Source organism: Leptonychotes weddellii, chromosome 12, assembly GCF_054177405.1.
Source record: "Leptonychotes weddellii isolate Sample4059 chromosome 12, ASM5417740v2, whole genome shotgun sequence".
NCBI classification, from domain to species: Eukaryota; Metazoa; Chordata; class Mammalia; order Carnivora; family Phocidae; genus Leptonychotes; species Leptonychotes weddellii.
The window spans coordinates 65,265,709-65,282,991 of NC_138380.1; the positions used below are offsets into that span (position 1 = coordinate 65,265,709).

General features: G+C 38.4%; 1 protein-coding gene across 1 annotated transcript in view; it reads right to left on the reverse strand.

Moving 5' to 3' along the window:
- The window catches only part of AKAP9 (A-kinase anchoring protein 9), a 190,330-nt gene extending 173,425 nt beyond the window's left edge, over positions 1-16,905 (reverse strand). The window contains exon 1 of the mRNA XM_081799698.1: positions 16,781-16,905. Coding sequence (XP_081655824.1) covers positions 16,781-16,802 — 22 coding nt within the window. The 5' untranslated portion in view covers positions 16,803-16,905. The remainder of the gene's footprint in view (positions 1-16,780) is intronic.
- Between the last annotated feature and the right edge of the window lie 378 nt (positions 16,906-17,283).

Below are 17,283 nucleotides of genomic sequence, written 5' to 3' on the forward strand. Positions count from 1 at the left end.
TAACATCCAACTAGTAGGAATTTTAGAAAGTGATAACAGAGAAAATGGAGGAGATAGATATGAAAAAAAAAGATACAAGAGAACTGATTCTCAGAAAGAAAGAGCATGACATTCTACTTTGAAAGAGCCCACAGATTGCCTAGCATAATGTATGCAAGTATGCAAGTACTCGACCAGGGCAGTCACTGAGAAATTCTAGAAGATCTCTTTATCCCCAGAGTTCTAGAATTTAATGTGATGATGTTACAGTGATTTGTTATTTTAAAAACCCAATCTAGTATCTTAATATAAAGGAAAGGTGCATGTTGGTTTTAATAGGAGTTACCCAAGTACTAAATTTCAAATTCAAAATTGTCCACTTAAATCAGAATGACCTTCCTAGAAGAATTAATCCTCTTGGGATTTTGTTCTAATCTTATTTTAGGAGCAGATTTTCTCTAATACCAAGTGGAGTTATTTGAGTTCTGACACAGAAATAGCAACGAAACAGTAATGATAAGTATTTGATCAGAACTTTGTGCACCATGGGGGGCTGCATGGAACCCACTCATTAATTACATTGAGTTTACCCAGGGGGAAACTGTTTTTATTTTTTAAGATACTTAGACAAAAATTTCACAACATCCCTCAATAACTCATATGTTTTAAAATTTTCTTTTAAAATGTTTTTATTACATATTTTAATACATACTGAAAATAGTAACACATGCATAAGAGATATAATGTGGTGATATAATGAGCAACAGTCAACCCACCACTCAATATAAGAACTGGAACACTAGCAATGCTATAGTAGTAACCCCCTAGATGCTCCTTTCCCCATCCCATCCTCATTATTAAAATACCTTTCTCTAGGGCGCCTGGGTGGCTCAGTCGTTAAGGGTCTGCCTTCGGCTCAGGTCACGATCCCAGGTTCCTGGGATCGAGCCCCGCATCGGGCTCCCTGCTCGGCGGGAAGCCTGCTTCTCCCTCTCCCACTCCCCCTGCTTGTGTTCCTGCTCTCGCTGTCTCTCTGTCAAATAAATAAATAAAATCTTTAAAAAAAAATAAAATAAAATACCTTTCTCTATAACTAACTTCAATACTTCCTGTTATGATTTAAATTAATTTCCTCTGGCTCTGTTCTCTGGAGATGAATATCTATGAAACATCTTTGCTTTCACTTACAAAATAAGTGAGCATGGGATTTAGAGTTGATAGATCTGGTTTCAAGTTCAGCTCTGACATAACCTTACTAACTGTGTAACTGTAGACAAGTTATCTAACTCTTCTGAGCCACAATTTCCTCATTTGTAAAGCATTCATTACGTATATCTATTTTATAGAAAATAAATCATTATGATCTTATCTTAGAATCTTTTTGCAAAGTGTGAAAAAAAGTAATTACATGTCTGGCTAATTTCTTCATTTGGTAATCTTTGTTTCAAAAACAAACATAATTTAAAAAGAAATAATTCATCCTGTTTTTTTCTGGATATTTTAATAACTGAATCCAATCCAGTCCAATCCAATCAATGGATGATTTTTGGTTGGCTCTGCAGATACTGGTTGTCAAGGTGCCTAATGTCCTGTTTCTTAATGAATTCAATGACTTTCAAAAGACTAACATAAAGATGAAGAAAACAGCAGAAATTGCACATGAGAAATTCATTGGATATTAATTAAGTCTAGATCTTGTGGTTAGCTGGGACAGCATCATAGATACACAGAAAAAGGGGCAATGACTTGAGAAACATTATATTTTCATCATTCATTTTTTAAAATCATTTTTCTGCTTTAAGAAATAATGTAACCAGCTGTTAAAATAAAGCAGTCCGGAATGTTACCAGTTAGCCTGTCACCATGGTATCAGCATCTGGGGAACATGTAAAATACATTATTCTAGAAATCCTGAGGTTGACTCCTACATTTGTATGAGCAGACTTGTTTATCTGAAGAGATAACAAATCCATTCTCTTTATACTTCTGAATTGCATGAAATGGTATCTTCTCAAGAGAAGATACTACTAGTGTGTGAAATTCCAGGCCTAAGATGGCCAACGTCAAATAGTTGCAGAAGTGAAATCAGTGCCAAAAAGACAATAGTATAAAGAATTGACCCTTTATACTTAAAACTACTTAATGTTTTAGTATCACAATGATGCTGATGCTAGAAATGGTGACAGTAACAGTGCTGATGATGAAAAGGCAATTGTGAGAGAATCAGGACAGAAGATTTAATATTAGTGTTAAATACAATCATTTTAGTACACTTTTGCCCATTCTTTCTTTTTAAAAGATTTTTATTTATTTATTTATTTGACAGAGGAGACTGTGAGAGAGGGAACACAAGCAGGGGGAGTGGGAGAGGGAGAAGCAGGCTTCCCGCCGAGCAGGGAGCCCGACGTGGGGCTCGATCCCAGGACCCCGGGATCATGACCTGAGCCGAAGGCAGACTCTTAACTGACTGAGCCACCCAGGCTCCCCAGTACATTTCTGCCCATTCTTCTTATTAAAGAGCAGTGCTACTTCATTGTCATGTGATGTGCATCCTAGTTGTAGTCCTAAGTGGTGACTAATATGTTGTGTTGAAATACATGACAGAGTTACATAATTAGGTTAATTTTAAAGGACTCTTGTGAAGAAGTGTTTTTGCCACCTTGTTTTCACTGTCATCTGAGGATAGAGCTACAATTACAACATTTGGGTGAAATATGAAATATCCAGTGAAGTGACAGTTTGTTCCTTACTTGATGCCAAAAGACAGGTTTGACTGATTTTATGTTTCATTGACTTGGCTAGTTGTTTGACCAAATTGTTTTCTTTGGTATTTTTTAGACACAATTTAAATGGGATAACCAGCTGTGTCGAATTTTGTCTTTAAAACTGCTTGTTCAGCTACTTCTATAATGAGGTTTCAACATGAGGTTGCCCACTGAACTATCTGGCCCAATCCCTGTAATATTATCAGAAAAATACATGCAGTGGTATTTTCAACAATGAGGTTGCCCACTGAACTATCTGGCCCAATCCCTGTAATATTATCAGAAAAATACACGCAGTGGTATTAACTTTCAGTTAAGCATGAATTTTGAATGACAAAATAAACTTTGGATGACAAAAAGATGGTTGAGAATTCTTGAGACTCTTTTCTTAATAAAGGTGACTTGAATTTTTTAATTTTTTAAATTATAATTCATATTATTGCTATGAAATTTTATAGGACAGATTGCTCTAATCATAATTCATCAATTCTTCATAAAAATACATTTTTACCTATTTACATCACAAAAATTTAGAAGTGACAATCTGAGCTGGTGCCAATGCATACTTAGTCTCTTTCTTATGGAACAATTACCTGGTACTCATAGGAACCTTACCAAGGGAGAAGAGTTTTTATATTCATATTCCATAAGGCTCTTACCTCCAAAACTATGCACTTAGATTTTTCTGTACCATTTCTACTATTTTTATAAGTTTATAAAACTTTTTTCACTTTATGAATAATACAGTATCTGGTCTTTTGGTCAAGAAGTTTTATAGCACAACTAAATATATCTAACAAGGGCTTTTTTTCCCCCCAAATTATTTTAAGATGTACTTCCAGAATAACTGTTAGTAAATTTGAGGGCTAATTTGTGTCTTAGAACATTGTGATACCTATTATTACAATACAGATTTTTAAAAAGTCACAGTCCAATTGTCTATTTGTGTTATATATCATGACAGTTTTATATATTCCATACAATATTTCCTCTTTTGTTATCATTATTATGGGCAATAACTCTATTACTTTTAATAATAGCATTATCATTAGAAATACGAAGATTTAACAGTTTTCATGGTTTTGGAAAATATAATTCAAAATTCTCTCTTGTAACATGATGGTAGTCTTCCTGCTTATCAACAAAGTATGAAATGGTTACTATATTCTGTCAGCTTGCTATCTCTTACTTTGTATTTTATTATTTCCCAAATGCTAGAGTTTCCTGACATTTATAACATGTAAAAAAATATATTGATGCTTTTATTTCTTTTGGAGTATAAATATGAAGTGGGTCCTAGTCAAAAACATTGCTTCCTTCTCATATATTGCTGTTAGGAGTGAAAATTGGTACAATGTACATGGAGGGCAACTTGGTTCTATTTGTCAAAATTAAAAACGCTCATACTCTTTGACCCAATAATTTAAACTCCTAGGTTTTTATTCTATAATCTTGCCTATGTACAACACAAAATATATGCAAATGAAATTTTTTTTTGCAGCCTATTTGTAATAGTAAATGATGGGAAACAGTAAATGTTATTAAGGACTGTTTAGTTGAATTATGGTGTGTTTGTACAGTGGATTACTATACAGACAGTATAAAAATAATGACTTTTATATATACTGATTTTGAACAATCTATTTTTTTTTAAGATTTTATTTATTTGAGAGAGAGAGAGAGAGACAGAATGCACCTGAGTGGGGAGAGGGGCAGAGGGGGAGAGAAAGAAAAAGGGAGAGAATCTCAAGCAGACTCTGCCCTGAGCATGGAGCCTGAGGCAGGGTACAATCTCACGACCCCGAGATCATGACCTGAGCCGAAACCAAGACTTGGATGCTTAACTGACTGAGCCACCCAGGTGCCCCTGAACAATCTTTAAGAATGAAAACTCAAGGAACAGAGAAAAGTATATGGTATACTACCTTTAGAGTGAAGGAAGAGGAAGAGAGAGAGGGAACTTATACATGTATGTTGGCAAATGCATGAATTATTGTTGGAAGAATCTCCAAGAGATTGGGTACAATGTTTGCCTCCAGAGAGGGGAACTGGGTAACTAAGGAAAAGGAGAGATTTAGGTTTATATTGAGTATTCTTTTGTATCTTTATATCATGTGTGTACACTTTTCTTTACATATACATACATGTACACACAAATATTTCTAAAAACTAAAAGAAATATAGCCTCATGTCCCAGAAGAAATACACTGTCTGATATTACTTTTCATTTCCTCTTTCCCCTTCCATCACTTGAAGAGAACTGAAGGTCTTTTGTTAGTTGACAAAGAACAGACATTTCTACCTTTATTTATTTATTTATTTTAAAGATTTTATTTATTTATTTGAGAGAGAATGAGAGAGAGCACATGAGAGGGGGGAGGGTCAGAGGCAGAAGCAGGCTCCCTGCCGAGCAGGGAGCCCGATGCGGGACTCGATCCCGGGACTCCAGGATCATGACCTGAGCCGAAGGCAGTCGCTCAACCAACTGAGCCACCCAGGCGCCCCATTTCTACCTTTAAAACTAGCCTGTGCAATCATTGCCAAGTAATTAGAGAGCGGTTGAACCTCTTACCCTTAACATTTTAAAAGTGTATGGCTTTATAAATATGCCAATGTAGCTGGGTCTCTGCAATCTAAAGAGAAGTGGAGACCTGATAGTTATAAAGGCAGAGAAGAATCCCCGCTGGAGGTTGGAATTGTTTGTGGTCCGAACTTAGTAACTGCCAAATTGCTTCAGTGTACTAATGTACACAGTCACAGAATGATATTCTAGCATCAGACTATAACTGAATCTCTGAAGATGGTTGAGTTTGCACCATATAAAATATATTCAATGTTACAGAATGTGTACCACATATGTAGAACATATTTAGACATTAGTGGCAGTAGGTTTGAAGACTTACTTCAATTTTAAAAGGAGTTTTTAAACCTTAAAACAATAAAATAACATATCCACAAGGAAAAAAAGGTTAAAATTTAAATACAGAAAAAGAATTATAAAGATTGTCTAACAGTTTATAAAATGCTATCTTGCTTATAGGTAAAGATTGTCTCAGATCTTATATTTTGTGGTCATTCCATTGACTGCCAGAGAGAAACAAGAAAAGTAATTTCCTTAAAAGAAATCTCAAGGACATTGGGGGGAAAAAAACCACACTGTCACATGCATTCTCATAACACAAGGACAAATACATACAGATCAGATCAGTGCGAACTGACTCATATTTTCCCTTTACTATCCCCAGGAATTCATAATTGGTTTCTCTTCTAACGATGTTTAAATGACTGTATAGTCATACATATGGACTGGTACTTGATCCCCTAGAATGAATAACAATACATACCCCCAGGAGAAAGATGTCTTTGTTTCCTGGATCTTGGAGTTGTACAACATATGGTCTGACAGATTTTAAGCTCCAAGTATCTATTTTTAGACATAATAGTTCTTTACCCTTATCTTTTAATAAAAGAAAAAGTATTTGTTGAGCTGAGACTTGCTTTCACAATAGCACTTCAGCTAGCTTTGTCAGCTTAGAAAGTTTGGTGAGATGAATAATTTAGTCTGTAGGAGTAATATGTCTAGAAAAGAAATTTAAGTAGGGGTTAGATAATACAGGTAATTAATTAAATGATCTTAGGATATTTGATTCATAATGACTAATTTAAATATGTATTAAAAATACACCAAGATCATAAATCATGATTGTGATACTCTTGAGCAATACAGAACACATACTTCATTATATAATAGAAAAAAATGTTTTATGTGCTTTAAAACATTTAAAAATTCTTTTTTCTTTTTGTCTTTTGCTAATGTTCACAGAGAATCACAGTTCCTGGTCAAAACAGAGAACAATCAAACTAAGATTTATATTTAATGTCAAGAAAAATGAATATATTTTAGAACGTATGTTTAATTAGACAAATGTTTGATTTGAAAAAGCACTTTTCTGAGAATAGGTGTAGACATTATGATAAGAATTGCTTCTTCAGATTGTCAGAATAATTAAGTGGGTAAGGGGTACTGTGTCATGATACTGTCCTCGACATTGGGAAAATCATATGTATAGCAGATTCTCCAGGGCCAAAGAAGAGAGTAACTCCTGCCGTCTCACTGATGGCTGGGAAGTCATCAATGTTATCAAAAGAAACGGATGTCATTAAAATCTGCCTTCATATTCATTCCTCTCCTGAAATCTTAAGAACAGCCCCCGTGACGTTGGAAAAGCAGACCTCTTAGTTAAGGGAGTGCCTAGGTATATTCATGCAGTCCTCAATTTACAGATGAGTTGGGTTCCAAAACTTTGGTACTCAAGTGGAATTTTCAACTAAGACAACGTTATAGGTGGTGCTAATCTTCTAAGAATACAGTAGGCCCCCCTTACCTGTGGTTTCACTTTCTGTGGTTTCAATTTCCTGCGGTCAACCACAGTCCAGAGGCAGATGATCCTCCTCCTGACGAATCAGCAGGAAGTCAACAGTAGCCAAACACTATGTCACGATGCCTACGTCATTCCCCTCACTTCTCATCATGTACGCATTTTATCATCTCACATCATCACAAGAAGAAGGGTGAGTACAGTACAGTAAGATATTTTGAGAGAGAGACCACATTTACATAACTTTTGTTATAGTATATGTCATAACTGCTTTTATTATTAGTTATTGTTTTTTTTAAAGATTTTATTTATTTATTCGACAGAGAGAGACACAGCGAGAGAGGGGACACAAGCAGGGACAGATGGAGAGGGAGAACTGGACTCCCCACTGAGCAAGGAGCCCAATGTGGGCCTCGATCCCAGGACACTGGGATCATGACCTGAGCCAAAGGCGGACGCTTAACGACTGAGCCACCCAGGCGCCCAATTGTTGTTACTCTCTTACTGTGCCTAATTTATAAATTAAACTTTATCATAGGTAAGTATGTATAGGAAAAAACAATAGTACATATAGGGTTCAGGGCTATCCATGGTTGCAGGCATCCACTGGAGGTGTTGGAACATATCCCCTGAGGATAAGGGGGGACTACTGTAATCCACAAAATGAAGTGTTATAAGAAATAGTAGTAGAAAAAAAAAAAACAGTAAAAACCAAAACCATTGTAAAACAAGTATCAAAGCAGAAAACAACAAACTGATGAAAAAAATACTTATGATGGGGTGCCTGGGTGGCTCAGTTAGTTAAGCGTCTGATTCTTGATTTTGGCTCAGGGTCATGAGATTGAGCCCCACATCAGATTCCATGCTGGGCATGGAACCTGCTTAAGATTCTCTCTCTCCTTCTCCCTCTGCCCTTCCCCCACCTCTCTCTCTCAAAAAAAAAAAAATTTATGTTAAATGTTGGTTTTTGACTGAAAGGTTTTATTAGAGGACAACAAAGAAAATATAGATTTTTATGGGAATTGTGACGAGTTTTTTTAGCACTTTCATGGACTCTAAAGGTTGTTTCCCTTTTCACACCAAAACTACACTTTAAAAAATGTCACTTCCCTTTATTCTGGTATTAGTCTTTTTTTTTTTTTTAAGATTTAATTATTCATTTGAGACAGAGAGATACAGAGAGAGAGAGCATGAGCAGGGGGAGGAGCAGAGGGAGAGGGAGAAGCAGACTCCCTGCTGAGCTGGCAGCCTGATGCGGACCCAATCCCAGGACCCAATCCCAGGACCCGATCCCAGCATCCGATCCCAGGACCCTGAGGTCATGACCTGAGCTGAAGGCAGACACTTAACTATTTGAGCCACCCAGGCACCCTACTCTGGTATTAGTCTTATGCTTAGGTGTGATCACAGTCATAGTGAGGGAGGTTTGTAAAAATGGATCAAGAGAGAGAAGACTCTGGAATTAGCTAAATACAAGTTCAAAGAGGGAGAAGAAAGGAAAGGAGGTTAAAGATGAAATGTCTCTGGGAAACTAAGGTATCACCAATAGAGGTGCATGTAGTCAAATAAAGAGAAACATCTGGTTTGACATACATATGGCTGAGAGATGTTAGGTCAGATAATTAATTTCCTATCCATGCCCATCACCAAAGAGACACTCTTTACTCAGGACAACTTTGTTACCGAGGTTTGAGCAGGGAATGGCGGGAAGGACAGAAGGAAGTGGGAGGGCATCAGAGTAAACACCTGCTGTTTTGCCTCCCCAGCAACTGTTTCGCCTTCTTTTACTCTCCATGTTCCTTTGGGGTAGGAGCTTAATCACACGGAATAACAACAGCCTTTAATTGCTGGAACTGGGAGTCCAGGCCACAGTGGGATTAAGCCCTGAGCTGCTGAGCTGCTGAGCTGCTGAGCTGCTAGCCTTGAATTTTCCCTGGCTGGGAACAGAATCCAGAGTGGGGCCTTAACCAGCAAGGGAAAATTAAGCAACTCCAGTGTCTGAAGTATAGTAGTTCTCAATTCTGGCTATACATTAGAATCATCTGCCGAGGATTTTTTTAAAAAAGATTTTATAATTTATTTGTCAGAGAGAGAGGGAGAGCATAAGCAGAGGGAGTGGCAGGCAGAGGACGAATTAGGCTCCCCGCTGAGAAAGGAGCCTGATGTGGAACTCGATCCCAGGACCCTAGGATCATGACCTGAACCACCCAGGCATCCCTCATCTGCTGAGGATTTAAAAAACAAAAACAAAAAACTAGACCAGTATCTGGGCCTCATGTCAAACCAATTAAATCAGAATCCCTAGAGGTGGAGAGTTGGGCTTCAGTGTGTGTAAAAAGCTCCCTGGGTGATGTGCAGCTAGGCCTGAGAACAGCAGGATATGACAGTGACAGAGTGAAAGGATCAAGTGTCCCGCTGCTGGGAAAAAGTGAAGAGGGAAGCTCTACTGGCAGCTCTGAGTAGGGAACACGCATGGTCAGTCGGCTAACCTAGTGTCAAAATGGGATCTGGAGGACTCAGAGGGCAGCAGAGGGACACCAGCCATCTGAGCAGAGAGTGGAGTTAGGAGTGCAGTGAGGAAGGCTGGAGGGCAGTAGGCAAGGCTTCCTGTTCCTTGTTATTTGGTTCAGGGGCAGCCTGAAATTCTCTCCTCAGTAATCATTTGACAAGCAGCCCCATCTCCATCTCTTCTTCCCAGTGTCTACACAACGACAGTCATCCACCACCTCTGTACAAGGAGAGCAAACCTCCCACTCAACAGAATTACAGAATTTTAGAGCTGGAAGGGACCTTCGATATTATCTGGTTTAACACTTTTCTTTTGGACTGTGAATATCTCCACAGACCTGTTAAAGGCAAGGAGTGTTTCTTTTTTCTTTTTTTTTAAAGATTTTATTTATTTATTTGAGAGAGAGAGAATGAGAGAGAGAGAAAACCTGAGAGGGGATAGGGTCAGAGGACGAAGCAGACTCCCTGCCGAGCAGGAAGCCCGATGCGGGACTCGATCCTGGGACTCCAGGATCATGACCTGAGCCGAAGGCAGTCGCTTAACCGACTGAGCCACCCAGGCGCCCGCAAGGAGTGTTTCTTATGCTTCATTGTTTCTCTAGTGCCCACAGGGTAGATGGATAAATATTAAATGACCAACTGAATGAACAAATTTTCAGATGAGGAAGCTGAGTTGCATAGTCAGTAAATTAGTCAGTTCATTCATTCACTTAATACCAGTACAAACAGAAAGCTTTAGATATCCATAAGGATGAATGTACAGCACAGTGACTATAGTTAATAATCCTGTATTGTATATCTGAAATTTGTGGAGAATAGATCTTAAGTATTCTTAGCACACCATAAAATAATGGTAACTATGTGAGATGATGGATGTGTTAATCTGTTTGTAAGGATTTGTGGTAATCATTTCACAATATATAGGTATATCAATCATCATGTTGTACAACTTAAATATTATACAACTTTTATTTGCCAATTATACCTCAATAAAGCTGAGAAAAATAAAACTAGCAAAAGTTGCAATATACTCATAATTTTTGCTTTAATTTAACATAATGTGTTTTTTCTTATAATGGATATTTGGTATTTCATAAACAAAAATAAATGCTTGCAACTGGGAAGAAAGAAACATAAGAAACTGCATATTTCTGATGATCTTAGAAATACAAGTAAATTTAATCCAACCAACACTTTGATGTACTTATTAGTAAAGGCATGGTATTAGGTGTTATAAAAATTAGTGGAGGTTAATTATTAAGGGCCCAGGCTCTGGATTCAAAGTGCCTGGGTTGGATTTCTGGTTCCTACTTTTTGGCTGTGTGATATTTATTTATTTGTTTAACCTCTTCATCCCTCCTTTTTCTCAACTGTAAAATGGGAATAATAAAATATGCCTTGCAGGGATGACAGTACTTTATGCAAAATAAATACTCACTAAATATTATTAGCTTTATTTAATATTATCTGCTGTTTTGAACCCCCACTAGGGAGAAGAGTGGGACCTGCTACCTACATGGGACTTTATTTTGCTGAGCTTCATGCTGGGTTTGGGTGTGCCAATGGGAGTTAGGGCTGAAGCACCTCTGAATTTAGGTCAAATAATGCGGAGAGGAGTTTGAAGTCAGAACGACAGGCCAAAAGGAAGAAAATGTGAGCCAGTGGGTCCAACAAAGGATCTGAGAGTTGTTTTTCTGTGTAGTGTGGTAGGTCATCTCCATGACAAAACCTGCAGTGAAGTCCACTTTGCTCACTAATGTTTTCAGGTGGTACGGTTTACTTTGGCAGAACTCAAAGTGGTTCTGGGTCTAGCAGGGAGGATGTATATGGTGCAGTCGGAGGATGGGAGAACAGTTGGCATCTGGGTTCCACAAAGAAGAATGAGACTCAGTCTGTGCCCTTAAGAAATCACGGTATCATGCAGAGATTGATATGTATGCACCATATTAATTTAAACACAAGGTAGAATAAATTTGGTGTTATACTGATTGCAAAAGTGCTACAGAGATATGGAAATGGGAGAGATTTACTCCAAATGGGGGTTTGGAAAAGCTTCAGGGAGAGATGGTATCACACTTTCTAGGTTAAGAGACTCTTATGGACTGAATGTGTTTTCCCCAAAATGTATACATTGAAATCCTAACATCCAATGTGATGATATTAGGCAAGGGGCCTTGGGAGGTAATGAGGTTATGGGGCTGAAGCCCTTGTTAAGGGGATTAATGCCCTCATGAAAGAAACCACAAAGAGCTCTCCTACTCATTTCTGCTATGTGAGGACACATTGAGAAGACAGTCAACTACCAGGAAGTGGGACTTCACTGAACACCAAATCTGTTGCCACCTTGATCTGGACTCCCCAGTTTCCAGAACTGTGACAAATAAATGTCTGTTGTTTAAACAACTTAGCCTATGGCATTTATGTTATAACAGCCCTAACAAACCGAGACTAAGAGTGCCTAACAAGTGGATATGGTGAGCAGAGGAGTGAACAAAGGATCGGAGGCAAAGAAGTGCAGTGCTGTGCTTAGGAAACTGTGAGACTACCTGGTATTAGAAAACGATGCCAAAAACCCACTTCCATCTCTAGACATTTTGCTATGTAAACTACCACTGTTATGTGCAGCTAAATACAATCCTGATAGAGTGCTCAGTAAATATGTGCTAAATGAATAAACAGAGGAATGACAAGAGGATTGGACTGGGAGATCTCACCTCCAATGCTGGCTCACCAACTGTAGTAGTAGACAGAGATGTTTTTGTCTGCCCAACTTACCTTTCTTCATTCTTTTTTTAAGATTTTATTTATTTGTTTGAGAGAGAAAGCGAGCACATGAGTGGAGGTGGGGAGAAAAGTGAGAAAGAGTAAGTATAAACTCAAGTACAGTATAGGCCGGGGGTTAAGAACACAGGCTCTGGACGCAACAACCTGGGTTGAAATCCTGGTTCCACACACATGTCAGCTTTATGTTCCTGAAAAAGTCACTTAACCCTTCTAAGCCTCAGTTTCCTCATCTGTAAAATTATACCTACCTCATAGGTTGAAAAAAGGAAAGAATTTTATGTATAGGAATATTCTGGAAGAATATAAACAAAATGTAAATAGTGATTATTTCTAGTGATGGAATTATGGGTGAATTTGTTTGCCCTCTTTTTCTAATTTCTACAGAAAAATATTTCTATTTTTATAGTTTCTACAGTGAATTAAAGTACTATTTTCTGAGTGTCAGCATAGCATCACAGTTATGATCACACACTCTAGAGTTGGACTTCTTAGGTTCCAGTTACTTATTAGCTGTGTGAGCTTGGGCAGGTTACTTAGCCTCTATTTCAGTTTCGTCATTCATAAAATGGAGATCATATTATTTCCATCATAGACGTAAATGGATTAATACAGGTGACTTGATTAGACCAGTACCTGCCAGATAGTGTTATATGATGTTTTCAGATATTATTATTATTTTTTTTTAAAGATTTTATTTATTTATTTGACAGAGAGAGAGATAGCGAGAGCAGGAACACAAGCGGGGGGAGTGGGAGAGGGAGAAGCAGGCTTCCCGTCGAGCAGGGAGCCCGATGTGGGACTCGATCCCAGGACTCTGGGATCATGACCTGAGCCGAAGGCAGACGCTTAACGACTGAGCCACCCAGGCGCCCATTTTTCAGATATTATTAACATTTTTCTCTTTTATGTCCTTTTCCTCAAAATGCCTATTCTTTGGATGCTTTAAGTCAAGAAACTAGGTTACAGGTATACAGTAGCTCACTGTAGTTTAATTCAGGTGTCCGCAGACTATGACCAGCGGCCAGGTGCTCTATGAGCTAACAGTCTTTACATTTTTAAAGGATTGTGAAAAAAGAAAGAAAGAAAAAAGAAGAATGTGCAAAAGAGATAGTAAATACTTTAGGCTTTGTGGACTACATACCCTCTGGCCCTTTATAGAAAAAGTTTGTTGGCTGTTGGCTTAATTTTTCTCCCCTTTCAAATATGTTTAGGATTTAAAACCACCATGCTATAAACACCAAGGACTAAAGTTCTAAGGGTGGAATTTGAAGAAATACTGTAATTAGGAAGGGAGATAGTTTTGGACAAGGAAGATTTTATTCTATTTCGTGAATATTTGCTCCTCTGCTTTGTGGTAAGATCACTTTTTTCTTTTTTTTTTTTAAAGATTATTTATTTATTTATTTATTTGACAGAGAGATAGCGAGAGAGGGAACACAAGTAGGGGGAGTAGGAGAGGGAGAAGCAGGCTTCCCGCGGAGCAGGGGTCCCGATGCGGGGCTCGATCCCAGGACCCTGAGATCATGACCCAAGCCGAAGGCAGACGCTTAACGACTGAGCCACCCAGGTGCCCCACTTTTTTCTACCAGTGATTAAGAATGGCTTCACAGGGGTGCCTGGGTGGCTCAGTTGGTTAAGCGACTACCTTCGGCTCAGGTCATGATCCTGGAGTCCCGGGATCGAGTCCCACGTCGGGCTCCCTGCTTGGCAGGGAGTCTGCTTCTCTCTCTGACCCTCCCCCCTCTCATGCTCTCTATCTCATTCTCTCTCTCAAATAAATAAATAAAATCTTTAAAAAAAAAAAAAAAGAATGGCTTCACAGTAATTGAAAGCATGGTACTATAGGATCAAACAACCCAAAAGGTACTTAAACTCACCAGGCTGAATGGGATCTCAAATGATTATTGTGTTTCTCTCAGCCAACTCTGTCATGCTGTTGGTGGCAGTCTAACTACTGTGGGAATCTGGGATCATATCAGGTCTGGAATCAGCAAATTTGCCAGACTAAGTATACTCAGTTCCTTGCCGCAGCCCTTGTGGTAATGAGTGTGGGAGTGGGAGGGCTGACTCAAGGATCTCTCTAGACCCCAGTCAGGCATATTTCAGAGAAAAAAAGTTGCCACTAGTCAAATCTTTAGATTTCAAAAGAAATTCAAGGTTGTTAAAAAGCAATTGTTTTTGAAAAGGGGGGAAATTAAGCTAAGTTGTTTGTTGGGGTTTTTTTTTGGTTGTTTGCAAACAGAAAGAGTGTTAACCTGTGATTATCAGGGTAACTTTATCTACTGTTTTACTCAGCAGTAAGCAATTTGTAGCCTTTCCATGTGTTTTCATAAGCACACAAGATAACCTCAAGCAAGAGAATGGGAGAAGAGACATGATGTTCCTCTGAGGACTTCAAACTACACTGGTAGGAAGCTGGTAGGTCTGTCTAGGAAGTTGCTGTGGGGTGGGGGTTGCATTTGTCTATTGAGTCCAGGAGTCTGGGTATTGCTGTAGAGGGTGGAGGGTGGGGAACCAGAGGGCTACTTCCTTTCTGACCTTAACTGGGTCTGCTGAGATTCAAACATGAGTGGTCAACCAAGGGGCTGTGGTGTGCCAAAAGCCTATCTGCATGAAAAACTAAGGATACTTCCTGGGCAGAGCGGGTCAGGCAGACACTTTTGACATAGTGAAAAAAAAACCTTAATTATAAAAGGGCAGAGGTGCTTCTGAATATAGCATAGATTCTGTACTCCGACTTGACTTTCATCTCACCGCCAGAGTGTTTTAAGTCCTACTTGGGGAGGGAGGGCACCAGAGTCCCTACTTTCCCCTGGAACAGACTTTTGGATGAAAAAAAGAGGGAGGAGATGCTCCAATACAGACTTGGCAACTTTTTCTTTTCTCAAGTAAAGGCATTTAAAAACACATATGCCATCTAATATTACCATGGTTTCAGAAAAGAAAATTGTAAAAGGGATATATAACAAAACAAATTTAACTTAAAAACTGGATTACTTTAGACTTTATAAAAAAACTTTGAAAGACAACTTTAGAACAGCTTCTAGTGAGACAGGGCAGGGACTGGACTTGGGTCTCCTCAAACCTGACCGTGAAATCTAGCTTTCCTGGACAGCTGAAACTCTATGCCTCTTGAGTAGTATATCTTGCAGGAATGTGGAAGCAGGATGATTACCTCATGGAGGGACTGAACTACGAAGACAAGAAAGACTGAACCAAACTAGTCTGCACCCAGGTGGACCCCCCGCCCTGACTTTTCACCAACTATTCCCCTCATTATAATACTAAAACCTACACACATGGGTGGAGATTTAACATGCTAAATAAATAGACTTGTGACATGTGAAGAAGCATAAATTTTAAGTGTGCAGGCACCAAGAAATCCCTGACTCTATATGTCTCGACATCACTCCTTTCTCTTTTTAGTCCCTTTAAAAACTTTCCCTGGCCTATATTAGGGGACTCAGTCTGAAGAACTCCTTTCTTTGTGCTGTCTCCCTTGTGCTCTAGAATAAGCCCCAATAAAAGCCTTGCCTGGAACTTTCTTTTGGCCTCCAGTCAATTCCTACTGTTTAGAGAGCCCAAAGACCAAGTGAGTGACACTAGGAAAAACACCCCTCCACCATGTTGCAACTACTTACCCCTTTTCTTCCCTGTTTCTTCATCATTGCTTACTCCCTGCCTCTGGTCTTCTACCACACACAGCCCTCCAATGTTTCCAACCACACTTCTTTTTAATTATATCAGCTTAGTAGGGCATGGATCAGCTATGGTCTTGGGGAGGTCAGATGAGGGGAAGCATGCAGAACAGCAGACACTCAGGCTGAGTGAGACCTATCAAGGGAAATAAGGTCAAGGAGGGCAGGGGCTTTGGCTTGTTTTCCATTATATCCACCTGATGCTGAAAACAAGGTCTGGAATATACAGGTGTTTAATAAATGTTCACCGAACCAATGAATAACATACAGGCAAGGTATATATAGGTTATACTGTAATACACCACTAATGACAGTGAGGTAGTAGTCACTGCCTTACTGGAGGTAATGACGACATTTCACAAATCATTAAATATTAAACCTCTTTGCAGAAATAGGAGAAGGAAAAAAATTGCTAATACACCATGCTAATCCAACCATCATTATACCTTTGCTGCTATTCTTCTCAGTGTTTTATAATATGCATTTAAAATTTATTTGTAATCAGAAAAATTTGGATAGGAAATACAGCACTTATTTTCAAAAGAACCAATCTCCTTTACCTACGCATATCACTAAAAACAAACTTAAGTGATGTCGCCTAAGTAAGTCTGAACTAACCTTTGGTAATCTATATCAGTGCATGTGGTATAAATCATAGAAGACTTACTGGTTAAAGAGGTATAACACATGTATTCTCTTGCTGACTTCTATTGTAAGGGTTTCAATGTCTCATCGGCAAAATGAGAGGATTCATAATGAGGAATTCATAATCTCAAAGGTCTTCTTAAGTCTGAAATTCAATGATTCCTAGAATAGATTTTATTGTTTAACACTGATTGTAAAGTAGCTTATAAATATAATATTTATATATTTATGCATGTCAGTTTATATATTTATATATGACAGTAAATATAAACTCAGATATAAGAGCTCCTTCCATGCAGAAATAGATTTTAGAAATTCACATAAAGACCACTTCTAACATTTCAGGACTACTTTTTACCTGGAGGGACAGCAGTGAGTAATTTCACTTACCAGAAAGGCTGATTATTGGTAATTTAAAGTTCCAAAGGTAAATCTTTACCCTTATAAGCCAATAAAACAGAAAATTAATTCAAAACAAAGTGACAACATACCAGCTAGCTCCTAGTCTAAGGGACAGAGTGAAGA